We start from the raw sequence: 27,154 nt of genomic DNA, 5'->3' as shown, positions 1-27,154 counted from the left end.
ACAATCTAGGCATGGTGAAGTGTACCTGTGGTCCTAACACGAGAGAGAGAACCACTAGTTTGAGGTCCAGCCTGGGCTACATGGAAGCCATAATCTCCAAAACGGAGGGCACTAGAAGAAGAGCACTTGCCCAGCACGTGCAGTCCTGAGTTCTCTCTCTCTCTCTCTCTCTCTCTCTCATTATATATATATATATATATATATATATATATATGGTATTTAATGAAGCTCTACGCAAGAAACCTCAAAATACCTACGGTAGCCCCAAAGCTCTTCTGACAACTTTTATGAAGGTGAGAGCTTTAAAGTGAGTTGGCATTATCTTTGGGCTTCACAAGCATCTTGCTTTCTCTTGCTTTTGATTACGGTAGCGGCACTGAGCTCCTGGCACTCCCAGGAAGCTCCAACTCACAGTCCTGGCCACAGGCAATGGATTCTGAAGGCATGCTGACAGTGCTGCTTGGGTTTGCTGCCTTCATAGGAGACCCTGGTGAGCTTCTGTCAGAAGGGGCAGAGGTGGACGCAGGAACAGCACAAGCTAACCAGGGTGAGCAGTCAGCAGAGACTGAGAAAGGCTAGGACTCTCCTCTTTCTTTCTCAAGTATTTCGTTCCCAGGATCGAAACAAGATTTTAATCCTGCCTATCTGAAACACAGCACCTGGTTACCATGGTGCTAAGTAAGTTTTAAGAGTCTGTGAAACTGGATTCCAAGGAAAAAAACTCTTCCCTTAGTCCAGGGGCGTATTTCCTTAAAATTACAAAAGAGCCAGTGGGGAGGCGGGCAAGGATGAGTGACAGGCACATGGGGCAGGGTTGGGGGGGTGAGTGTCAGGGGTACAAGGATTTGGGCCTTGTACTTTCCATTTATAGAGTGTTATCCGGTCTGTGCCGTATTTTCAAACAAAGAAATATGTAACCTAACAGAGTGAGAATGGAGCTGGAGAGAGGGCTCTGAGGTTAATCGCACTTGCTGACCTTGCAGAGACTTGAGTTCAGTTCCCAGCACCCACACTATGATTCACAATCATCCAAAACTGTAGTTCCAAGAGATCCAACGCCCCCTTCTGACCAGCACAGACACTGCAGGCACATGGTGGGAATACATACATGGGGGTAAAACACTCATATACATGAAACAAAATGACTCTTTAAAAAAAGCAACAAAACGTTTTAAAGTAACTGTAACTGGGTGTGGTGGCACATGCCATCACTAGTTCCAGCACTAGGCACAGGCAGGCAGGCACTGTGAGGCCAGTCTGGTCTACATGAGTGCCAGCCCAGCCCGTGCTATATATCAAGACCCTAACGTCTCCAAAATAGTAAGTACAAAAACCACTATTAAATCCCTGAACGTTACCTCTGAACGGCTGAAACAGGATCCTCAGACAAAAGCAAAGCCCCAGCCAATTCACCAAGAGCAGATTCATTTAAAACAACCTATTAAGCTGAAGCCACGCTCCTGGGGACCCAGGCAGGGTGGTTCAGTAGGTAACAGTGCTCACTGCCAGGGCAGACAACCTGAGTTCAACTCCCAGAACCTATGTGTTAGGAAGAAAGAAAAGACTCCCACTAGTTAGTTGTCCTCCGACCTTCACACGTGCACCATGGCACCCACGTGCACATATAATAAATAAGAACATACATACAGACAGACATGCATACATACATACATAACTGTGAAGCCAAGCTGTCAGCAGGCATGGTAGAGCTTGTCTGTCCCTTCACCAGGAGGTGAAATCAGGAGGATCCAGATTTTTAGGCAGCACTGGGCCTCGTGAGACTATGTCTCCAAAACCCCAAAGTAAAAGAAAGCCATGACACGCTACCATCACTCCAAGGGCTATTACCAAGGCAAGGAAGGCCTGTGGGCATAGGTGTCTGTTTGTTTGGTTGGTTTGGTTGTTTTATTGGTATTAGACCCAAAGCCATGAACTTTACAGTGGGAGAGAGCTTTGCTTTGTGCCTGGCCTGCAAAGATGGCTGAGTCATCTGATTATCCCCAACTGCCTGCTGGGAGAATGATCTAGAAACAAGACCACACTTGATGGGTATGAACCCCTGACAGACAAACATCTTCCTGACAATGACAACCTGAAACTGGTTCCTAAAAAAATGTCACTGTGTCGACAAACAGTTTTAGGACTATAGTTTTCATTAAATTCTCCTTGTCCTGCATGGACACTCAATTAGAACAAATATCTAGTTTTAAGACACAACTCAGTGAACCCCTAGTCTCCACCCCTGTGCCTTTTCTTGAAGCAGACACCGACACAGAGATCTGTGACTATCAAGGCTGAGAAACTCAACATGACTGATGTAGATTTGTTTTAAGCTTAGTTTCTGCATTAGGGTAAACCCTGGGCCATGAGACACGGGGAGGAGACAGTGACACACCACTCTGTGGGGCTCTGTGGGCCTTGTTCTCAGGGGCAGTAGCTGGTGTCTTCTCTCCCACATCCCTCTCACTGGATTCCTCGCTGACTGTGGATTCGGCATCTGAAGGAGAAACTCTGCAGACAGAAAAAGAGATGCAAGCATCAGAGAAGCACATAAAGGGGCTTAAAACTGTCAGGTTCATTAGGAAGCAGGCTTCCAGGAAAAATAATCCGAAATTAAAGGTCAGACTATGGCTACAGTCCTGATGACAGACTGGCACCACTGACTAAACAGCTGAGCAGGATGCTTTCCAACAAAGGCTGGTGCTGGAGGGGGGGAGGTCTGAGCCCAAAGCCGAGCACCTGACCCTAGGTCACTTCTAGACAGTGAGTCTGGGTCTAACACAAGTCAGATGAAAACGATCTGATAAGTGTTTGTGGATTGGTCCACATTTCAAAAGCCCTGGGTTCAACCATTGGCACCATAAAAACAAACAAACTAACTAACAAACAAAAAAAAAAAAAACCTTTGTCTTAAAAAGATAAAGGTGTTTGTCACCAAGTCTGATGGCCTGTATGTGATCGATCCCCTGAGACCTACATGGTAGAAGAGAACTGACTCCCAATTATTGTCCCCTGACCTCCACATATACACACAAATAAGGGGGAGGGAAGAGGAAAGAGAGGGGAGGGAGGAAGAAGGGGAGAAAGGGAGAGATATATGGTTTAAAAAAAAAAATAGAGGAACCTGGGGTTCTGAGCCTGAGAACCCCAGGGGGTAGGAAGGTTCTGGTTCGACTCCACGTAACCCCAAACCTTCAGATGAGACCAACACTAAAGCAATGACCCCAGACGAGGTCTGACTCCGTGTGGTTAAGGGTAACACAGCACCATGACGTATGTGGCCAGGGGACAGTTTTACCCAGGGAGCGCCTGGTCTCCAAGACTCCCTAGCTTCAACAGCAACGTGAACTGCCAGTACATTCTGGTGTCCTTGGGCCATGGATACCCTCGAGTCTCTTGTATGCAATATGAAATGACCGTAACTACCTTCTCCTGTAATAATTCCCACATTACCTACAGGACCTTGCACAACACTGTGAACAGCTGCCATTAAACTGCTTAAAGACTAATGACAAGGGGCTGGAGAGATGGCTCAGTGGTTAGAGCACTGACTGCTCTTCCAGAGGTCCTGAGTTCAATTCCCAGCAACCACATGGTAGCTCACAACCATCTGTAATGGGATCTGGTGCCCTCTTCTGGTGTGCAGGCAGAATACTGTATACATAATAAATTAAATAAACGAATAAATAAATCTTTAAAAAGTAACAACGTCAACACTATTTTACCAGAGTCTGCCATGAGGCTACTGGGGAGAAAGCAATTCTTTGAAAACTCTTACTAACACATTAAATCATCTCTGCTCATTTGCTGCTTCTGAGCCTGGGAAATAATTAAGCCAGGAGTATCTCCCTGCAGGACTGCCTTTCTTCCCTAAGGACCATGCACCAACATCCATTACATTCTTCAACTAGGCCAGATCCCCAGGCAGAAGCGACGTCATGGGTTTGGATGTTGGACACTGATAGGAACACAGGCTTCTTCACTCTCTGCAGCCAATCAAAAGCCAGAGTTCTAAAGGGGAGTCTGATAGAGGGAGACCTCAGTGGCCACAGCTATGAACTGAAGCTAACTCACAGGGTCTGTTCCTGGCTCTGTCTAGTTCGGGTTAGTTCTAGCTCTTCCCATGGGCAGCTTGGAAAATTAATTCACAATTCTCCACAAGCTCTGCTCTTTGGACAGGAGGAATTGGAAGGGGACTGGGAATGGACAAGGAGGGTTGGTGAGCGCCCGTGGTCACAGCCTGAAACGCTGGGAAAAAGCAAAGCAAAATGGAGGACCTGACTAAGGTAGCCTGCAAGAGGATCTGTGTGGAGGTCAGAGGACAACTTGTAGGAATTAGTTCTCTCCTTCCACCCTGTGGGTTCCAGGGATCAAATCCAGCTCACCACACTTGGCAGCAAGCACCTTTACCTGCTGAGCCATCTTGCCGGCCCCCTCTCTGTTCACTTTCCATTCATTCTTTCTTGTATTACCTTCACAAAGCTTAGGGCATTCACCTCAGAAAATACTTCTAGCTGTCTGAACTCTGAGGATGCTGCGGAGTTTATGTGTAGAATGAGAGAAGTCCACCATCTCCCAGGCTACCGGCCCAAGGTAACGCTCATCACTACCGTTTCCGCTGTCAGGAGCAGCCCTGAGAGGTGAGACATGTTCTGCAAAGAGAACGGTCTAGAGAGCTCAATACGAACCTCCCTCTGTGCCGGATGCTCTTGGAAGTGATCTTCGACTTTGGGCTCGGCACATCTCCGTTTTCGGAGGGTGTTGTGTGGTCCTTCACAGGTCCCGGCAGCAGTGCAGGCTCATGGATAATCAGAATATCGTCTTTATTGTGCTGACCCAGATGCTGCTTGGCAAAATCGAAGCCTTTCACACTGGGGATCTGCAGCTAGAACACACGTGGTGGTTAACGTGAGGTCTGGGGGCTGCCCGGAGAAGCATGACCCCTGACCCAGGACTGCCTGTAGCAAAGTCACCAACCCAATTCAACAACCATCTCTGTAACAGATCGGGTGCCAGGCTCTGTTTATACTCAGAATTCATCACAGATACTTATGAAAGATCAAACAAGAACAGAAGGATTAAACAGCAAAACCACAGTACAAAACCATTCCAACAGATCACCTGCTCCATTGTCTCAGACCTGTGACATGAGACATTCTTGGTACCTTATCCAGGCCTTGGAAACTTGAAAGGCTTCAGAGACTTTGCTGTAGATCAAATTGTGAGATGAACAGAGACTACCAGAGCAGAGAAGAGATTACAGTAGCTACGCTAATGGGGCAGAATGCAGTAGGGGGCAGAGAGAGAAGCCAGGCTGCACACAGAGCCTTCCAAAGGGCAGCTTTAACGTCGTCCACTGGATACCCAGGATACTCAGCCTCTATTTCTAAGGAGGCAGATTTCTAAAATCTAAGCAAACATGAAGACCCAGTGATACCACGTGCATAAAATCAGGACAGCGTGCCTAGATACTGGGGGGGGGGGTGAGGGAGGGAGGAGAGAGGAGGGAAGAAGAGAGGAAAGAGAGGGGAAGAAAGAGGGAGGGAGGAAGGGAGGGAGGGAGGGGAGGGGAGGGAGAAAAGAAAGGGAGGGAGGGAAGGGAGAGAAGAAAGGGAGGGGAGGGGAAGAAGAGAGGGATGTAGGGGAGGAAGAAGAAGAGGGAAGGGAGGGGAGGAGGGGAGGGGGAGGGAGGGAGGGAGAGAGAGAGAGAGGAGAAATGTTGGCATTGGAAATCAGTGGAAGGGGGAAGCCCAGCAGACATAAGAAACCAAAGGAGAACAGGGAATGTCCTGGAACCTGATCCCCAACATGGAGGTGACATTAAGGTGTGTCTTAAAGGAGAAAAGGAGAGAAAACAGCAGACTTCCCTTTCAACCTGGTTAGTTTGAAAGACAGAAGACAACAACTTAAGAGCTGTTCAGTCTGAGAGGTGACCCCAGCAGCTGCCTGTCCGGTGATATGCAAGCATGAACACGGAGTCTTTGTTAAGAGAACATCTAACAGGTTGGAACTGGGGAGAAGAAGAAGCAGGAATGAGAGAAAGCAGGAGACTTCAAAGAAACAGACCAATCCGAAAGTTCAGTGTACCAGCATCCAAAGGAATAAAGCATTTCGGAAAGAGCACAAACGTCTTCAGAAAAACAGCCTGTACTCGCTGCTAGATATGGGCATTCTCTCTGGGGACACCAGTGCACACAACACCACCCAAAGTCAGGCCTTGGGAGCTGCACCTCCTCTAGGCTTTAGCTTCTGAGCCTCTGAGGGAAGACATGCACAGTAACACCAAGACGCACAGTACCATACCGGTGACTGCTCTTCCAGAGAACCCCAGGTTGGCTTCCCAGCACTAATACTCTTAAGGTTAAACATCCAAATGGGTAGGGAACTTGCAGTCTGCAATAATGACTTATGCCAGCAGAGGGAGACAAATGGTACTGTAAAGATAGTTTACAAAGAGTTGCTTGGAAACAAAGGCAGACCAGCTGGCAACCACATTCTCTAATTAATGAGCTTCCTCTAGAGCAGGCCGCTGTTCCATGTGTCTCTGGACTCAACAACTCGGCTCGGGAAATGACGAATCCAAAACTAACTGCCTTCCCCCAAATGGTCTACGTGGTCTCCTTGCAGGTGGACAAACATTTCCTCGTAGCAGAGGCTCCCCTTCCCACACGCTCCTCAAAGTCTTGTTGCCCCTTACAGAAGAGAATCCCACTCTTGTGAACACCGTAGCTTCCTGGAATGTTCTGAATAGAAAACAGAAGCCTCTGGACATCAAACACCGGTGACTCAAAGGGCTTAGTGGGTCCCTTTCACGGAAGCACAATAAACCTGAAGATGGATTCCTTCTCCCCTGCCTTAAATGTATTTCCTGTGTGTGCTCATGTGACTGTGTGAGCATTCACATGTGTGACTGCATGTAAGTGTGCCACATGCATTCATGGTGCCCCTGGAGGGCAGAGGAGAGCATCAGACCCTCTAGAACTGGAGATATATGTTGTGCCCAGTTACCATGTGAGTGTTGGGAACTGAACATGGGTTGGCTAGCCAGCAGTCTGTAGAGATTCATCGGCACCCATCCCTAGGCGCCGGGATTACGAGGGCACACTATGAGGCCAGGCTTTTTACACAAAGACTGGGGCTCAAACTCAGGCTCTTGTGCTTAGGCAGCAGGGACGTTAAGCCCTAATCCATCTCCCAGCCCTTATATCCATTAATTTTTGGCTTTTAATTTGTGTTTGCATTTGTTTGTATGTGTGTTTAAGTGTGTGTGCTGAAATGTGAGTGCAGGTCCCCACAGAAGCCAAGAGAGGGTGCTAGAGTCCCTGTTGCTGAAGTTAGAGGTGGCAGTGAGCCAGGCAGACAGCAGTCCTAACCACTGAGCCATCTTCCCAGACCCATCTCATGCATTTCGTTAACAGAGTTTCACATTGGGATGCTGTGAACTCATATTCTGCAGAGGGAAACAGCGGGAACAGGTTGTTTCTATTGAATGTCTTCTCCACCTCCCACGGGTCCCTCCCTCTTTCATTGTCAGTGAGAACAATGCATGTGTGCCAGTGGGACATCCTGGAGTGGAGGGCTCTGCGCTTTGTCTGTTCACAGTCAGCATGGCGGCCCTGGAATCACGCGTGCCCCGAAGTGTACACTGCCTGCGAGGTCACCATCCTCCATAACCCAAAGCACCGAGTTCGCAAGGTCTCAGCTCGGCCCTTTGTTGTTACTGGTTGGTTGGAAGTTTTTTGTTATTGTTTGAATCACGGTCTTGTTATATACCCAGGCTGGCCCTGAACTTCAATTTTTGAGCCTGGAGAGAACTTGGGTCTTTCTTTTTTCCTGATCTGATTACTTTCATTTATGTGTATGAATGTTTGCCCCCATCCACACGTGTGTGCCATGGACATCTTTGGTATCTGAGACTCCAGAAGAGGGCATTGGATTCCCCTGGAACTCGTTACAGTGGTCAGGAGTCACAGAGTGGATGCTAGGAACCAAACCTGGGTCCTCTCTAAGAGCAGACAGCGCTCTTATCCACTGATTCATCTCCCTAGCCCTAGAGCCTGGGGGCTTTATTTTGCATCAAATAGCAAATGTGTAAAGATTTTCATATTTACTTCTAAAAAAAAAAAAAAAAGCAAAGTTCTGACTTCAAATCAAAAAAAGAAAATAATAAAGCCAAGACAGTATCTTTGCTTTCTTGTACTCATTCCTGTGGGAAACTTCTATTAGCTTCTTTCAGGTACTGGACACTCACGTCATGTTCAGTCACTTGATCCCTTGCTGTCCCCTTCCTAAGTCAGTGTCCCCAGAAACGGTCTCTGCTCCTGATGTGTCGTCCCTCTGCACATATCAGATTAGCCCTAGAGTAACGCATTTGGATTTAAGCATAAATAATGCACTTGAGAGGCTGAAAAGATAGCTCAGAGGTCAAGATCATTGGCTGCTTTTGCAGAAGACCCGGTTTTAATTCCCAGCGCCTACATGGTGGCTTACAACCACCTGTACTACCAATTTTAGGGGATCTGAACCCCTCTTCTGGCCTCCAAGGGAGGTGGTACACATACATGCACTCAGGTACACACATATATACAAAAAATAAATTATTTAATTCTTTAAACAACATACTTAACAGCAATTAGCAATATGACCCTCATAAGTCCACACTTGGTAGCCCAATATTTTCCCATGTTTATTTTAAGTTACCATAATGATTCAGCTGAGCTCTTAAAGGTAAAGCATATATGTATGTATGTATGCATGCATGTATGTATGTCTATAGAAGAAAAATTAGGTAGTTCCTGAACAGAAAACAAACCAAACAAACAAACAAAAAAGCAAAACCAAAAAGCCAAACTACTTTAATTATTAGGATGTGTTCCAGTCTATCAGACTTAGATACATTGTTCTAACTTAGGGAATATGTAATTATAAATATTATTTTCATCTTGAAATTACAAATCTACCCATCCACGTAATTCTCAAGTGTCTGTCAAGCCTTTTTAAGATGGCTAGAAAATTGACAATTTGACACCAATTACTCCCAGCTAATGAGGAAAATCCCCAAACGAGCAATTTCCAATTTTATACATGTGTTTCACTCCGAGCTACACAGTCTCTTAACTTTCTCACAATCGAAGTGCCTCCAACTGAAGAAGCAACAGACAACAATGGCCGTCTGAGCAGCTTGGCCTCTGACTAAGAAACCGTGGGGAAGCTTATTTACACATCTCCATAGGAAAGCACATGCCTCCAAGAACTGTGTTCGAGCACAGTTACCCATGACAGCATTTGCTTTAGTCAAAGTGCAGGAGCAACAGTCTGTCCCTGTTAACAAAGGCTTCTAAAAGAATAATATCAAAATGCACACACACATGCACACACACACAGAGAGAGAGAGAGAGAGAGAGAGAGAGAGAGAGAGAGAGCGCGCACTGGACTGTGCAGGACCATCCGCATGGGCCATGGCCAAGCAGTGACCAGCTCCTCTCAGAGGATGGCAGAGTGGCAGAGCTCGGGTCTGACACAAACATGCAACACTGTAGAACTGCTTTATTAATGTCAAGGCTCTGCAAATGAGGTTGCTACGCCCTCATTGCTACCGGTTGATGAAATGCCAAGTAGTGAATATAAATAGTGGAGCCTTCAGGACAGCGGCTACAGCTACATACGGAAGTTTGGATCCTTTATGAGTAGCAATGTGACACACAATAGGCCCTCCATAAACAGCTAAAGCCTGACTGAGATACAACAAAGTCAAGTGACAAGCCCTGTAGACTACTCCCATTCCAGCGCACGTCCTGAAACATCCTCATGAGAGCCCGACTCACAGGCTGGGAAGACACCACCTTCCACCACCATGACAACAGGGCAACCCACCTTACACACAACACAAACACCATCTACACACAGAAGAAAAAGATTACAGAAAACACCACTCCTCCCCCAACTGGGACTTCACAGGTTTTAGTCAACTCCTGACCGTTGCTTTCTGAACCACTAGGAATTAGTTTTTCTGTTCCTTAAAAATAAAATCTAGGTGAAAGCTAGGCTGCCGCTGACCCCACCCTCCACGTGGAGATGGGCTTGAATCGTTCTTCATAGGAGAGAAATCACAATTAATTTGAGTCTTCAATATTCAAGTTACAGCCAGTTATTTCTGAAGGGCTTTGGTTCTTTTGTTCTTTCTTTTTTTCAACCTATCATTCAGGGGACAGGAAGGTTGTCTGGGCCCCACGGGAACGCACTGCCGACAAGTCAGGGAGGTCTAGGCGAGCAGGTCAGCCAAGTAACAAGAGAGACACATGATGAATTTTAAAACATGTGAGCCATGAATATAACAAGACCCAGATGGAACAAGACACCACAAAGCCCCCAGTGCCTGGGTCTGTCTGATCCCCAGGGAAGGGGCAGTAGCAGAAGATGACCATAGCAACCATAAAGCAAATCCCAAAAGAGTCTGAACCAAAAACCCTGTGCTGGTGTGGAGACTGCCATTGTAGGAATTTATCACTGACTGATGACAGTTGGTGAGAAACCTCCACAGCCGTCATGTTGTTTCATTTAAAAAGTGAAGACAAGGCTGAGTTACAGCCCTCTGCTTGTCCTCGACAGGGCCTCTCGGGACCCCGTGGTCCCTGAGTTGGGAGGAGAACACTCCAAGATTTTGGCACCCACCATCCACACTGAATCATGGGTAGCAGCCGGAGGTGGGGGTGAGACATAAGAGTTGCTAAGGATCTAGAAGATTCTGGCAGACTCTGGAGCTAGTTAGGCGTACACACTGCATTTCTCCTCTAGCCACTGCCTTCCCAAGTGACAGCTGCGAATGGACAGCTCCCCTTGCCGGACACCCTGCCACGGCTGCCTGTGTACCCGGTCCAATCTGAGATGCACGCAGAGGCTGTTGCACGATTTGGGCTGTGCTCTCCCTCGAAAGCTTGCTCCAGTTCCACTCAGTCCCTCACATCCTGTCTTAGTCAGGGTTTTTATTCCTGCACAAAACATCACGACCAAGAGGCAAGTCGGGAAGGAAAGGATTTATTCAGCTTACACTTCCACATTGCTGTTTATCATCAAAAGAAGTCAGCACACAAACTCACACGGGGTAGGAACTTGGAGGCAGGAGTGGATGCAGAAGCCTTGGAGGAATGCTGCTTACTGGCTTGTTTCCCCTGGCTTACTCAACTTGCTTGCTTATAGAACTCAAGACTACTATCCTAAGAATGGTACCACCCACAGTGGGCTGGGCCCTCCCCAATTGATCACTAGTTGAGAAAATGACTTACAGCTGGATCTCATGGAGGCATTTCCTCAAGAGAGGCTCCTTTCTCTGTGATAACTCCAGCTTGTGTCAAGGTGACACAAAACCAGCCAGTGCACATTCTGTCTGATGCGGTGGTGGCTTAAGTAAGAATGCCCCCATCAGTTCACACATGTGAATGCTTAGTCACCAGGGAGTGGGACTCTTTGAAGGAATTAAAAGGATTGGGAGGTGTGGCCTTGTTGGAAGAGTGTGTCAAAAGCCCATGCCAGGCCCAATCGGTCTCTCTCTCTCTCTGCTGTCTGCGCACCCACATGCAGAACTCTCAGCTACTTCTCTAGCACCCTTTCTGCCTGTGTGCTACCATTCTCCTCACCATGGTGACAACAGACTCACCTCCGAAACCGTAAGGCCCCAGTTAAAGGCTTCCTTTTGTAACCCGGTCATGGTGTCACTTCCCAGCAAGAAAACCGGTGACTAAGACAGAGGTCCATATTGTCTCTTCCACCTCAGTTCCAGCCTAGCATCACCTGCTCTCAGAAGCACACACACACACACACACACACACACACACACACACACACACACACGCACGCACGCACTGCCCACATTCACTATGCTTGTACTGTTCCAGGTCAATCTGGGGGAGATAGTTAGACGGTTTCTTCTCCAAAACTATTACCCTACAAGACAGAGAGGATGCATGCCGTCTTTGCTTGTAATTTAGTCTGGCCTGCACATTTAGGAGTCTGGACACGGGATGCACATAGGCAGCTCCTTCTGGCTGTACACAGTGCCAACCTTAGTAGCAACTGAGGGTGTGAACCACCCAGGGGCTATAATTCCACACTAATAACTGGTATGGACCATTCCCATCAGAGAAACACACTCCCACAGGGCCTGCAGCATCCAGCCATTTATGGTAAAAGGAGCCACACCATAGTCTTGTAGGTGGTGGTACCAAATGATGGTTTGGATAGAGATCAAAGCAAAAACAAAGGAGAGATACTTGGGAGTTTCCCCCTTTATTACTGGAAATAAGAAAGGGCCCTGCCTGGAAACCTAAAACAGACTGGGCTCTCCCTCTTATATTTCAAAAAGTCATGGACCCCAGACAATCTGAAGGGGAAGGGGAGGGGAGTGCAGGTCAGTAGATTTATTGTTTCCAGATGTTTATAACTCTGAGATTTGCTGAAGGATTTCGCAGAGTAACACAGGGCAGCACCGGGGTGGGCTGAGCAGGATGGAAGAGAAAGCCACAGGAGCAGGGAGGTGAACCCTACAGTCACAGGAGGACAGCACCTCACTGATTACCTTGGGGGGACAGCAGCAGACCCATCACCACAGCTGCGCAGCCTCAGAAGAGAGTGGAGAGGCTTGTTTTAAACTAAGGGAAGGTCGCCATCTTCCTACTAAAGACCCATGACAAGTCTGTACAAAGAGATGCAACGCCAGCAAAATAAGACACACTCTTGCCTCCTGATGGTGTGAGCAGGCAGCCATCATCTCCTTGGGGCTCTACCATGCAGATCTCTGCTGCAACAAGGCTGTGTGTACACAGAGACCCTTCAGCCCCTAGAGGAGGAGAGCAGCTCCACAGGCTGCAAGTGCCATTTGGAACCTTCCATTTGATTTATAGCAATATCTGCCGTGTGGAACTCTCACAGAAGTGAGGCAAGAGCATGGGGGAGAGCCATCTTCACGACACTCTGATCTCTGATAGGTCATGACGGACAAGGCTGACACAAGGCATATGCATCGAATAAACAGGCCAGAAAAGGCCTAAGCACACATGCCATCTCCATGGGTTCAGTCCCCTGTGACAACACTCTTTCACCAGAACAAAACATTCCCTCTATATTGTGGACCCGACTGAATGCTGTGAAGCACTGAACACCCAGACAGGCAGCACCTTCTCCACACATTGCTACTGTAACAATACCAACTACAGACGCTGTCAGACTATAGGAATAAGAAGTGGGGATGAATGGGAAAGAGAATATGTGCGTATAAAATACTGCTCCTATGTTTGAGAGCCACCAGTTTGCAATGTAATTAAGATTCTGCTTAGGATTAACTCATAAAAAAAAAAAAAACAAAATACTTGTTATTTACTATTAGCAAGTTTAAAAATTAAGCTTGCTTTTCCACTTAGTCGGCTGTGGTTTGTAATATTTATGGTATTTGCCTTGTTTTCCCATTTTGGTGGGTTATGCGTGTGGTGTACGTGTGTGCTGATGTGGGCTGTTTCTCCCTGAGCCCAGGGCTTGCAGATTCAGATTCCTCCAGTCCAGCTTACCATCTTGTCCCACAGATCCCATTTGGTCTTCAGGTGCTCCGGGATTACCCCTCCCTCCCCCGTTCTTATGTAGGCACAGGGGCTGTGGGCTGTGGTCCTCACACTTACACGGCAAGTTCTCAGTCACTGAGATACCACCACAGCCCGATTTGCTTTGTTTTTGGAAGCAGCACCTTACTGTACAGTCCCAGCTGCCTTTGAACCTGAGCTTCCTGCCTTTACCTCCAAGAGCTGGGATTGTAAGTATCACCTCTGTGCCTACCTAAGAGAGGTCTTTGTAAAGACCATGGAGTAAACTCGAAGGTTACTGCGGCAATCCTTTATTTCTTGCTCTTCTGTCATTTGCTTGATCTTATCAGTCTCAGAATAGAGCAAGCCTTCCAAGTAGAGAAAACTTCCACAGTAGGCACGTGCTAATAAATACAGCAGACTAACAGGCTGGCTGAGACGCATGCTGGCCAATGTCTGCAGCTAGACCTTCTCTGGAATGCAGGCAAGGTTTTGGTTCACACCAGGTGAGCTGCTAGGTGTGACCCCAAGTCATTTTCTTCACTAGGAAACTTCACATGGCAACGTCACGGAAACCCCCAAAACACTCATAAGTAAAAGAATCTCTGTTTCCACAAAACTTAATGCTTTGGAGAGAGAAATGAAAAGTGGCAAGTTAAAAACAAAACAAACAATAGGAAGCCCAGCAGGGGCATGAAAAACATGGACAGAGATATTAAAGAAAAAAATCTGGAGAACTTGGGGCTGAGATTTTTCTGATCTTATCTAAAGAAAACCAAATCAGGAAAACGGGTGACACACAAGCAGTGTTGTGTGTTTTAGGAAAAGCACTGAGAGCGCCTCAGTAGACAGCCACTCCATAGATCAGTGGGAAACTGGAATCCACTCATAATACCGTCACTTAAATGGTTAAAACATGAGTGACCAATGAGCTCTAGAGAGAGATGGCTCCATGGCTACTTCCTGATCTTTCAGAGGACCAAAGTTTGTTTCCCAGCGTTTATACTGGGTGGCTCATCACCGTGTCTAACTTCAGGTCCAGAGGGGCTAACATTCTGGATTAACTTCCTTGGGTGCATGTATGTAAACACACACACACACACACACACACACACACACACACACACACACCCCTATGCAGGAGGAAAGAATCTGAAGGAACCAACAAAGCCACTGCTCTCTGAAAACAGCCAGAGTGAACAGATCACAACTCATCCACAGAATGAACTGGTCTTCCACTGGGCTCTCAACAATAAAATGACTGGTCCCAGGCTTACTTTATAAAGAGCTTTTACAGGTCTTGTTCCTGGAATGTTTTACTAATACAGAGAATTGGGGCTACAGTAAATACCCATGAGGATGCTGCCGAAGGACCACAGAGTTCTTTCTAGGGCCCTCCCCTGTCTTTCCGCATCAAGCCTGAACTTGCTTCAGCCCCGTAAGGATGCTGACGCAGACACAGGGATGGGAGCTTACCTTCTGCCGCTGCTGTATGTTGGCCACTGTGTCGGGCTGGAAGTCCAGCTTGTCTGTGCGGCACAGCTTCCAATAGAGGATGACAACAATTATGGTGACCACCAGCACAGGAATGACCACGCCAACCACGACCCATAGGTTGCTGCTCTGTGACTCCGGTGATGACCTCTTCACCCTGTCCACAGCTGCAGAGGAGCAGACAGGAGAGAGCGTCTCTCAGCAACATTCTCTTCACAGGACAGACTGTAACTTCCTCCGGAGACTCAGGGGCTCACCATACAGTCGAGACAGGAAAGCCACCAGGCACATTTGAGTGTCACACAAGGAACATACCAGAGATCACAAAGACAAATACGTGTCAGAGGGCAAAAGCCTGCCTGATTTCAGTCTCATGGCTTATTCTTCCGGCTCCATAACATCTCATGAAACAGTCTGTACGACCTCACTCATAATGGTTCTCTTCAAATGTGAAAAGAGAAGCTGTGTGTTCAAGACCCAGCTGTGAGCACCGAAGCTGGAACTTAGAGATCTGGGAAAGAAGTTCTTCCCACTCTTACCAACAACCTCCTCCCTCTCTCTACAACACACAAATTGTTTGTTGACAACACCAGTCACCATTCTAAGGGCAGGGTATGCTGACGAACAAGAGGACAAAACCCCTCAAGATGCACTGGTTCTAGTGGTGGGAGGGAAAACTACCAAGAAATAAGTCCCCAAACAATGGTATCTGCTGTTCCAACTCCATGCCAGAAGGAACAGCCAATGAGCTACAGCACTGATCATGTCCACCTCTGCATCTGAAATCGTCAGAGGGATGCTATTGTTCGTAGCTGCACAGATCACAATAGTCATGGTAGAAAAGCCCAAAGCCATTAACAGGTGACCGGATAAACTGAATGTGGTAAATCTACATAGTAGAGTACTGTTCCGCGTTTAAATAGGAAGTGGGGTACTGTAGAGATGGCTCACCAGGTAAAGATACCGGCTTGGCCACCAGCCTCACTCCAGGCTGAGTAGAGAGTTGTAGGGCAGGATACCTGCCTCCCACACAATCACAGAAGGAAGAAGACAAAGGAGAATCTCAAAACAGCCACAACTGGAATCAGCTCTGGAAACACGACACATGAAAGAAGCCAGACACGTAAGGACAAACACCATGCCAGGCACCAAGAGCAGTTGAACTTATAGACAGGAAGAACTGGCCGCCAGGACCTGAGGGAAAATAAGAGGTTCTACCCAAGGGGCGGGGCTTCTGTCTGAGACAATGACAAGCTCTGCAAATGTGGAGCAGAGGTGGCTGCAAACAGAGTGGTGACTGTCACCTGTTCAGATGAGTCAAGGCTTGAAAAGGTCAACAGCACAACCTACAAGTGTTTCCTTTCGATGTTGAGGTTGTAATTATAAAATCACTCCTTCCTCTCTCCTCCGATGCATGGATTTTACCACATTTTTTAATGATCAAGGGGACTACTAGGTTTAACTAAAAGGGAGTGTTTGTTGGGAAAGCTGAAGTGAACATGTGTTGTCAAGGTGTTGTCTTCCTCATCTGTGACCTCTGAACCCTTGGAACATGGGTCTTAGTGGAAACCGCTTTATTATAGGTGACAGGCATAATTACTAGGTGATATTACAGTGAACTTACTCCTTTGGAATCACCTGTCCGCACTCACAGGTGTGCCCCCACAGCTGCCCCCCACCTGTCACAGCTCAGATGACTCTGCATGGACATTTCTGTTCCCACCCCTCTCCCGTTCCACACCTCTCCTGATCCTCTGCCCTGTGTCCTCTGTATTCCTTGCTGATCCTTATGTATATGTATGTGAGTGTGTGTGTGTGTGTGTGTGTGTGTGTGTGTGAGTGTATGTGTGTGTGTGTGTATAGTATATATGATCTCTCTCTCTCTCTCTCTCTCTCTCTCTCACACACACACACACACACACACACACACACACACACGGAACTTTGATTGCACATGTGTCTGTGTACCACATGTGTGCACTGCACACAGAGGCCAGAAGAGGGTGTCATAGTCTCTGGAACTGGAGTTACAGGGAGTTGTGAGCTGCCATATGGGTGCTGTGAACCCAACGGGGCAGGGGGGTGTCCTCGAGGCCACTGCAGAGGAAGGCGAGGGAGGCAAGAGCAAGGATGAAGTAAGCTTTTAATGAAAGGAAAATGAAGTGCGCCTTGAGAAGGGAAGGGAGGCAGGTCAGGGAGACATGGCTGCCCTGGGTCTTTGCTCTCCGTGGCTTTTCCTGAGAGTTGACGATATTTGCAAGTGCTGTGCAGAATTTACCATGAGGGCTTCCTAAGCTGCAGAAGCCCTACTGTGCTCACAGGCCTGGAGACACCTGTGCAAGTTCACACAGTAGTCATATGAACTTGCTGGGGGTCTCACAGCGTGTGTGTGGTCCAAGTCAGGATGTGTGTTTCAAATGAGAGAAACGGCTCATCACATTTCAGGGTTGTCATTGCCTACTCTGTCCTTTGGGGCGCAGCAAATATCTTACCCTATTTTCCTACCTCTGAGTCATATTTAGCTCTGGGGCGAGTCAGAAGCTGCCTGTGGATTTCCTGTTACCTAATGAAGAGCCAGCTCAGGTTGGTCGTAGAACTGTTGATTGTATAACTCTGTAGGCTGTGCCAATTGCCTGGAAACTGCTGATAGGCCAGTGTATGACAATCTGCACCCATCATCCCCTAACTCCTTGCCTGCTCCAACAAAATGGCGTTCATACCCTCTAAAAATCAGCCTTTGTATACAACACAGGGGGAGGCAGCTCTTCCATCTGCCTCAGGCTCTGGATTCAACAGTAGATGTGCTTTTCATATTATCTCCCCACTGACGTGAAATAGAGCCCACTTTACAGTGACCCCCTCAAGCACATGAAGGAGCCCCTAATGGCTATCACTCCATCTCTTCCGTCGCTGTTCGTTAGATGAAGAAAGTGCCCACAGTAGCCCTCACACAGGTTAGCCCCATGGACAAAGACCAACTTAGCCAAAGCCTTTTTTTCTAAAGAGCTATTTTAAAGGTATTCATTTAAGATCTGCTCTTCCAGAGGACTTGGGTTTGATTCCCAGCACCCACATGGTTACTCACAACACTCTATAACTACAGTCTGAGTGGACACAATGCCCTCTTTCGACCCCTGGGCACTGTGCACAAGCGGAACACAGATATCAGTATAATACCAATACATATAAACTAAAAAGTAAGATTAAAATCTTAAAAAGAAGAGAATTTAGAGCTAGCTGCATTGTTGACCATAGTGGGGAGGTTGTAAGATGCACATTACAGGGCAGCAATGTTCCAGAAGTGGGGCCTGAAGGGCACAAAGCAGAAGCCTGGGGTTGGGGTCACCTCTACGTGGGACGTCCTCATCTATGTCTCCGTCAATCTTAACATGTACTTATTCTTATGTTATGTATATGATTGCCTAGATGTGCAAATGTGAAATTATGTGTTTGGTACCTGCAGAAGCCAGAAGAGGGTGTCAGATTCCCTGGAACTAGATTATGGTGGGCATGAGCTGTCATGTGGGTGCTATGCAGTGAACCAGGTCCTCTGCAGAAGCAGTCAGCGGCCAAAGCCACGGAGCCACCTCTCTAGCCCCATCGCTCCGTTTGCATGAAAGAAACCAGACAGTACATGAAGACAGAGTCACATGAGGGCCTCATATAAAGAAGCTGGCCAGTTTCCCCTCCCCCATCTGCAGATGATGTCATCCAGAAGGCTGTAACTGGGTGGGCATGAGTTCTACTTGTCACGGACGAGCTGGGCTATAGTAACCGACCTTTGTAACTGAAATACCAAGCTGACTAAGAAGCACAAAAGCATGTCTTGTGGTCATGGCATGTCCTTCTGATGGTCATGCCCCCGTCCCTGTGAGTGCTGATGAAGTTGTAAATCATGCCAACTCCACTTTCTTGTGAGTGCTAACAATAAGACCATGTGCGGAATGAGACCTTCTTAGTGGGCATTTCTGACGGCATCTCTGCATCTACATGGGGTATATTTTATAGACATTAGCATGTACCCACAATGGCATTTAAGCACACTTCCCTAAGTCTATTTTTAATAAACATATTGAAGGAAACAAACAAACAAACAAGCTCCCATTGCTTCCTCCCTATCCTCAGTTAAGTTCTTCAAGATTCTCTGATGTCAGGGCAGCTGCCTGTACCTGTGCTGTGGGGAGCAGGGTTTCCCAGGCACTGTGAAGGGCCACTCTGGATCGTGGAGGGGAAACATATACACTAAGGAGGCAGTCGACTTGTAAAATCTTACTGAGAGTTTGATTCTCTATGCTGCTCCCTTTTTCTTCATTTAAAAATATGCCCAAACTCTGGGAGCTGGACAAGAGGTACGAGAGCAGTCGCTGCCAGAGGGCCAGTGCCTTCCAATAATAATAAGAAATCTCAAACACATCTTTCTAACTGTAGAGCAGTGTGGGGCGAGGTGACGGAGAAACACGGCTGAAAAAAGAGACTGTTCAAGGGACTCCTTTGTGCTGTAAGACCCCAAAGGAAGCCAGTCAGCCTAGAGGGTAGCTCCCAGCTTCCTGACTGACTCACCAACCCCACCAACATGCAGGGTGGGACACGAAAGGTTTTAGAATAAAAAACAGAATAGGTACATTATTTTACCTAAGATGGATTATTAAATGAAAACTGGTAGGGAAAAGGATGTTCATGTTGATATAAGGTTCTCTGACTCACTAGCAACTCCATGAATACGAGGTATGAGGTAGGAAAAACAGCAGCAAGACCACGGTCACACATATGGAAATAAAAATAAATGTCTCAGCAAGTGAAGTACTTGTCACACAGACTTGACAGCTAGAGCCAGAAGCCCAGAACTTCGTAAAGGTGGAGGGAAAAAACCGACCCTACAAAGTTGTCCTCTGAGCTCCACATATGCACCACGGCATGTGTACATATATACACACGTGCACAAACACACACATACATACACACACACACACACACACACATGCACACAGAGTAATAATAAATAAACTAAGATAAACACAAGAAAGTCTCAGCAAATGGACATCAACAACCAGCACAGGTCAGATGCTCTCGTTCAGAGTTCACTGTCAGAGCACACATGGCTTTGGACCCCAACGTGGCTGGCAGCATAAAGCTCTCAGACTTACGCTGGGCAATGGCGCCTTGAATCCGGTACCCCAAGATGATGGCTGCTCTCTGGAGGTCTACCTTGTTGATCAGGTCTGAAGACTTAACTGCACTGAGTCTCTCTCCATCCTGATTCTCCACAAAGTAGATGAGCTGCACTGGGTTGTCATCTCCCTCCAGCCTGGACACATTCACCACCTTCAAGAGCACAGAGTCCATCAGCATCAGGGAGGCTCATAGTGCCAGATGCCCCTTCTCAGGGCACACTTGGGATTTGTCCCAGCTCTCTTAAAAAGCTCACTACCACATCTGGAGTCGCAGGCTCCCCACTGTCCTCTGCTGGTGAAGAATGTCCAATGGAAGCTGCTTTTTGTGGAACAGCAAGTGTGCTCTGTTTGACTCTGCTTTCTTTGAGACAGAGGGGCCAAAAGCACGCACAGAGCAGCACCAGGCAGTCTGAAGTTGAAAGTGGCAAGTCCACCTGGTCATGAGAGAGAACTATTCCTAGGTGGGAATGGTTCTACCCGATTCTTCTGAGTCTACTCAAATGTCCTGCCTAGCTCTCCTGACGTGTACAACTAGTGAATGCTTTACTCTTTGACATGGGTGTCACTGCAGAATGGTTAGCCTCATCTCTGGGCTCTGTCTGCCACGTACCAGTACCCACTGACCCCTCCCCTTGCCACCCAAAGTGACAGCTGAAAGCCTCTCCAGACATGCCAAGAGCATTGCGAATTTATGCTTGTATAAGCCAACCAGAGTAGTCTAACCAGAATCCTGTACATTTGATACAGGAGAGCATCACATTAGCAAAGCATTTCACTGGGAGGATGCAAACGCTGATGCTTCAAGGACACTCAGTCCTAAGAAGGGTTCATTTGTTGCCTTCTGCTTGCTCTACTGAGGTCAGCTTCCAAACCACACCCACCCCGGACCACCTGCTTCTCCGTCACTTGGTTACCTTGTATTAGCTGTAAAACAGGATGGTATGCAATGACCATTGGAAACTTAAGTGTCTGTCTCCACATCTAACTTTTATGCTAAGAAGTCTGGGGAATTTAGAAGCTACAAGTTCTTCTTACAGAAATTCTCAGTGGTGGATACTTTGATTAAAGACTTGGTAAGCTGTCCAGTCTGGAAGGAGCCATCAGAAAGTCTAATTCCAGCATTCTTTCTCGATGGTGGCTAATCAGACTTATATCTGGAACCACAATATACCAGGTATATCTCCCAGTCAACCACATAAGTATATGTGCCTTATATAAAATATATGACCCAATAAAGAAACTTTGAAAAGCATGTATAAAAGACTACAGAGAATAAAAATGAAAATCTCTTGAAATTCAATAAATTAAAGAAAACCACTCTAAAGATTTGAGTGCATTTACTATAAGGATTATTCTTGCTCCTCTCTCCCTCTCCCTCTCTCCTATGCCTTTCACCAGAGCACATCTCTTTTCCTTTTTGTTTTTTCAGTATTTATATAATTTAAGTATTTTTTTAATGGTTGGAGAATATTCTAATACATAAAGATTTGCTTTTAACCCATTCCCTAATTCCTAAATAGTTATGTTAGCTCAATATTTTCTTATCTCTGTTATTAATTTCTGTAGTAGGGGGAAAAAACAAGGTCTTACTTTGTACCCAAAGCAGACCTGAAACTGTCTGTGTAGACCAGGCTGGCCCTCCTTGGGCTGGTGGAAGTCAGAGGATGACTTGCAGAAGTTGGTCTCCTTCTACCAAGTGACGCCTGAGAACTGAATTCAGGTTGTCAGACTTGGGGGCAAGTGTGCCATCTCATGATGCTGTGTTCAGTGATCATGGTCACAAATAAAGTTCAGGCACTTTTGTCCAGAGAGTAGCCTCTAGGCAACAGTATCAGGTGGCACTGGTCTGTGAAGGCTCAGTTGACTCCCACAGAGGTGATAATTTTACCTTTGGGAGCTTGTGTGTCCAATTTAAAACCTAACCACCCACAATCCCTCTCAGCGGCTGTATCCCTGAGCTGTATGAGGCAATCGAGACTAAATAAGGTGAGACCTTCATAATTCATTTTCATGTCAATTTGCTGTATGTTTGTTTATTTAATGATTGCATTTATTAGTGCTTTTTAATTTTCCTAGTATTTTGGCTTGGAGAGATGACACATGGTTAAGTGTCTGTACTGCTCTCGAAGGCCTGAGTTCAATTCTTAGAATCCATGCTGGGTGGCTCACAGACAGCCCTAACCCCAGCTTCCAAGACATCCAACAGGCGTCTTCATTAACGTGAACATACGCCTATACACATATGCATAATTATAAATAAATACTTAAAATCTTAGTGCTTTGTAAACTTCCCTAGTATGATAGTATCTGGCAAGGGAACACTTTTGGGAACCTAAGAAACCATGTTTCTGGATGGGGAACAGCAAGCGAGTCTGAGAGGATCGCATTTGGTGAGGATGCTGGGGGACATGGATGCTATTTCTAGGCAAAACCAGCACCTCAGCCTGCCTACGTCGCTTCCATATCTTGTTCTCAACATTGGCACCCCCTCCCCTGCCCACCAGTCAGCCTTCACTGCTGAGTTTCACCCCAGTTTTGTGTTTCTGAAATGTTCTGTGAACCCTGTTTTCCTGTGATCTTCCAAGTCTGTAAGTGGTAAAGAAAGAAATTCACACCATTCACACAGAGACTGGATTAAATAACAGCCCCGCCTCCAGCATTTCTGTGAGTATGTGTGCTTTCTTAAATAGGTCATTTTCCAATTTAAACAAATCTGCTCCTGTGGCCTGTCTGCCCAGTCCCCAGAGTGAAGACAATTTGGGGTAACAAAAGACAACCAAGCTGGCAGGAGGTGGGGAGGGTGAGATGTCTGAACAGAGGACAGAAAACGCCCCTCTCTCTGTGTCTGCTGAGGACTGTCCCTGGTCAGTGACTCCTTTCTAAGAGGCCACCAGTGCCATACAACAAGATCAGCCATTCGTAAGTTAAAATTTGCTCTTCAAAAACCAAAGCCTTAAGAGGATACAGGAACCCAGTGGCAAGTTTCCTATTACATTCTTTGCAGTTGAGGGCTAGGCCAGCCCAGTTTTGTTTGTCTGGACTCTGAAACTGTCTCACAAGGATTTCACATCCTGTATGACTGTCCTTTCACAACAGGACCCCGCCATTTGCATGAAAATAGCCAATTTCCAGTGGGCTTTCCCTCCTTCAGTGAGCAGTACCTGTACCACGCTGTTCCCCGCAGCAATGGTGGCCCTCCGCCATATACGTTTCTTGGTAGGCACCTCACTGAGCAGCTGGGCCAGTTTGCGCTCCATCTCGGCTGGAAACACTTCATTATGGAGCTGCTTTTCCACCACACCCAGGAGGACTGTGTTCAGCAAGAAGCACAAAGCACTCAGAGTAAGTTAGCACAGACGGGGACGGGCCACACAGGATGTGCGTACACGTGCAAAGATCTGTACAAGAGGACCACAAAACACTAATCCCTGGACAGATAAAGGCTCCCGAAGCGGCCCTAGTCTGTGGCAAACTGAAGACAAGCAGGCCCAGGAACTCAGCGCTGTGGGTAAATACACAGTATCTGCGGAAGCTCAGACAAGTATCTTGTCCGTCTGGAATAGTTTAAGTTCTTATCTTGTTTTTGGACAGGGACTTAGTCTCCCTTGTACAGAGGAGACCTGCTTTCTTCTCGCTATCTGTATCAGGCAAAGCTATCTAAACAGATAAGTCAGCTTATCCTTTAGTGGGTAGGGATAACAACACTTACAGCCAAACTGGTTTCAATTCTCTCTGAGGTCCAGCTCTGGGCAAGTCAGTTCAACACTCTGAGGTCCGGAAAATGGACACTATGCAACGTGCAAAGAGTTGACCCCACGGAAGGCTTTAGAGCCCAACTGGCAAGAGCTGAGCCCCACAGATGGCAGGTACCTGTCACTATGTAAACACACACTTTCCTTATGATTGGTTACTGGCTGCTTGCACACTGGGACTTGGGACTCTGTCACTGTCTCTGAGAGTTCCAGGACCAGGTCTGAGAACCTTGCACTGAAATGTTATGTCCTTGATCTATCTGAGGTTCTACGGCTCTATCATCCTGAATGTACCCAATAAATAACGAACCCGGGTCCCTGACTACATTGCTCATCCTGGCAACACTTTCAGAAGAAATACCCTTGATTTTGAGCACCACCCTGTCCCAGGTCAGCTGACTGTGGGTTCGGGTGGACTCTGCCCTGGAGTTGATGTATGAATTTTAAAAGTACTTTCTTTCTGTGCCATAACCCAGCAGGACATACTCCCACGGCCCAAATCGAATCCCATTTCTCGTTCATTCTCTGCCAAGAATTTAAAGTACATCTTGTCCCAAATTTGAGAAACAGGAAGGGCACGTCAGCCCCCATATGCCCTCACAAACTCCATGTTGTCCAGTTCTACAAACGTTACGTAAGTTGAACATACCTGTTCTGACCCAAGAGGACTTCAGTAACTGAGACAAGTTGAGCTGCGGGTACTGGAAGGCTATAAAATGGAGAGTCAGAGAGGGAGAAAAGTCTGTAAGAAACACATTTTCACTGGTCAGGAGGGTTAAGTGTTCTGGGAATGCGAGGTGAATCCTAACACACTATCCTTCCTACACGACAGCGCTAGGAGACGCCAAAACACCGCAAACGTGACGATGGGAGGGCATCTGTTTCTGAGCATCTTGTCCATAGGAGAAGGGTGAGAAAGAAGCTTCCTCAGCCTTGTCACTGACCGCTGTGTCACACACAGGTCACTGTAACGTGTCTTGTATGTGTTGTTCTAGAGAAAAAGACTTGCAAGCTGTGCTCTTCAGAGACAAGGGCTTTCTCAGCAATGCCTCGGAGTACAGGGAAGCATGTTTCGGCTTGCTGGGGCCGCCTCTGTGTGCTCCTGCTCCGACTCCTAGTATTTCAGCTGCATGTACATCTGCTGTACAAAATTAAAAGGGTTGCATAGAAATAGCTTCATTCCTATCTACTAGTCTATATTACATGTTTTTATGGCTTAATTTTAATCAAGTGTGTATATGTGAACTTTTGTGTAGGTTTTACACTTGTGAGTGTCAGAGCCCCTGGAGGAGCAACCACAGTGTGAGTGCTAGGAGCTAAACTTGGGTCCTCTGCGAGAGCACTATATACGTTTTCTAATCACCAAACCGTCTCTGTGGCCCACCACTTTCACGTTTTATAGTGTGTTCTTCTTCACATAGTTAATAATACATCGAAAAGCATTAGGAATCACAATTTAAGCTGGGTCATGATGGCTCACACCTTTAATCCCAGCACTCGGGAGGCAGAGGCAGGTAGACCTCTGAGTTCTAGTCCAGCCTACTCTACAGAGTGAGTTCCAGGACAGCCAGAGATACAGCTAGAGTCTCAAAAAAAAAAAAAAAAAAAAGACTTGGGGATTTAGCTAGTCTGTTTTCAAAAATAATTTTATTTGTTTGCCTTCCCTTAGCTCTGTACTGCTTTCAGAAGTAAGCAGTCCCCTCTTCTTCCCAACTGCCTGGACATCTGATGCTTCAACTAGGAAGTAAGGCTGTTTCCATTTATTACTTTTTAATTTTTTTTAACTTAATACACAATAAAGTCTACTCTTTGGCATCCAGTTTCATAGGTTTGGGGAGATACGTCATTGCACAAGCACTAAATAAGAAACCAGGAAGTTCAACTGCCTAGCCCCCGCCTCTCCAAAACCACCTCTACTGCCCCCCTGTAGTTAAATATCCTCGCCACCTTTCCCCTGAACACAGCTGCTTCCCTAGAGTCTCACGCCCTCCAGAGCCAGCACTGTTCACATACAGTGCCCCTTTATTCGAAAAAGCAAACAGGAAAGGGAGGCACAGGGGCAGAAAAGGGCTCTGGAGCCCGCCCTGGCTGGGCTCACAAAGTCCTGACTTTATTCTGGAGTTCAGTCAGACATGTCCTGTGGGAAAAACTCCCAGCCAGCCTATTGTGTTTGAGCCCATGAAGGCAGGTACACACCACCAAAAATTCATTTAAACCACAAAGAGTATCACACGAAGTATAAGCCCTACCATAAACCTAAAGACCCTGGGGGCCACTGTGTCAATGTGTGTTCACTGGCTATGGTCAACTGTGGTAGGAACTTTCCATGCATGAGGGAGCTGGAGCACAGACAAATCCTCTCCATCCAGATCCTGCTAACTGTGAGCCCATCGAGTCTCTTTTTAAAATTAACAATGTTTTAAAGTAGACGTCTACCAGCAGAAACTCTGCAGCCCCTTCCCCAGGACCCCTAAGGAAGCACTCAGTACTCACGTTCCGCAATGTGCAGCACCGGGTACCCCAGGTAGAAGCTGAACTCCACCACGGTCAGGTTCCTCAGCAGATCGCTCACCTCTGACCCATTCAGAAACCCTTGCGAGCCTTTAACAGCAAAGATAATATTCACTGGGCCCCTCCGGGGAGCCACCCTCGAAGAAGCAATGGTGACATTCACAATCTGAAAGAAGGAAGCCAGAAGAAGCTTCTAGAATGGAGCTGAAGGCCTGACTGTGCTCTCTATCAGTTCTCTGATCAGTGTTCTTCAAAGGGGGAAAGTGAAGGAATGTTTTATCTTGTTTTGGTTTTTAAAGACGCTGCCTCACAATACTACCCAGGCCTGGAACTTCTCGCCCCAGAGTGCTAGGATTACAGACGTGTCTCCAAGCCCGACTCAAAAGAAGGTAACATTTTAAAAGGAAAGGGAGCTGATTCTCCAACCTTGTTCCCTTTCTGTTAGACCTTAAACACTCTGTATACTGGAAATGTTTTTTACATTAAGTGATGAAGTGAATTCAAGCATTTAGAGTCCCTCCCCTTCCCCTGCCCCCTCTCCCTCCAGCCCCAATTCCCATAGAAATAGCAGTAAGCCAAACAAAGGGCAATAAATCCACACAGCACAGAGAGCAGAGGAAAACCAGAGGTCTGTCAAATTCTAGAAGATGGAGAAAGGACA

General features: G+C 46.9%; 1 protein-coding gene across 1 annotated transcript in view; it reads right to left on the bottom strand.

The window, feature by feature from the left end:
- KIAA1549 overlaps positions 1-27,154 on the bottom strand; it is a gene marked incomplete at both ends in the record, with an annotated part of 117,517 nt that overhangs the window by 22,483 nt on the left and 67,880 nt on the right. Inside the window, 7 exons of the mRNA XM_080932182.1 lie at positions 2,396-2,511; positions 4,689-4,885; positions 15,042-15,226; positions 20,204-20,381; positions 23,392-23,540; positions 24,632-24,691; positions 26,476-26,659. Of these exons, the coding sequence (XP_080788308.1) occupies positions 2,396-2,511; positions 4,689-4,885; positions 15,042-15,226; positions 20,204-20,381; positions 23,392-23,540; positions 24,632-24,691; positions 26,476-26,659 (1,069 nt within the window). The remainder of the gene's footprint in view (positions 1-2,395; positions 2,512-4,688; positions 4,886-15,041; positions 15,227-20,203; positions 20,382-23,391; positions 23,541-24,631; positions 24,692-26,475; positions 26,660-27,154) is intronic.

Source organism: Micromys minutus (assembly GCF_963924665.1).
Source record: "Micromys minutus genome assembly, chromosome: 18".
NCBI lineage: Eukaryota > Metazoa > Chordata > Mammalia > Rodentia > Muridae > Micromys > Micromys minutus.
Note: the sequence above shows the minus strand (reverse complement) of the source record. Positions and strands in the feature narration are given on the sequence as shown.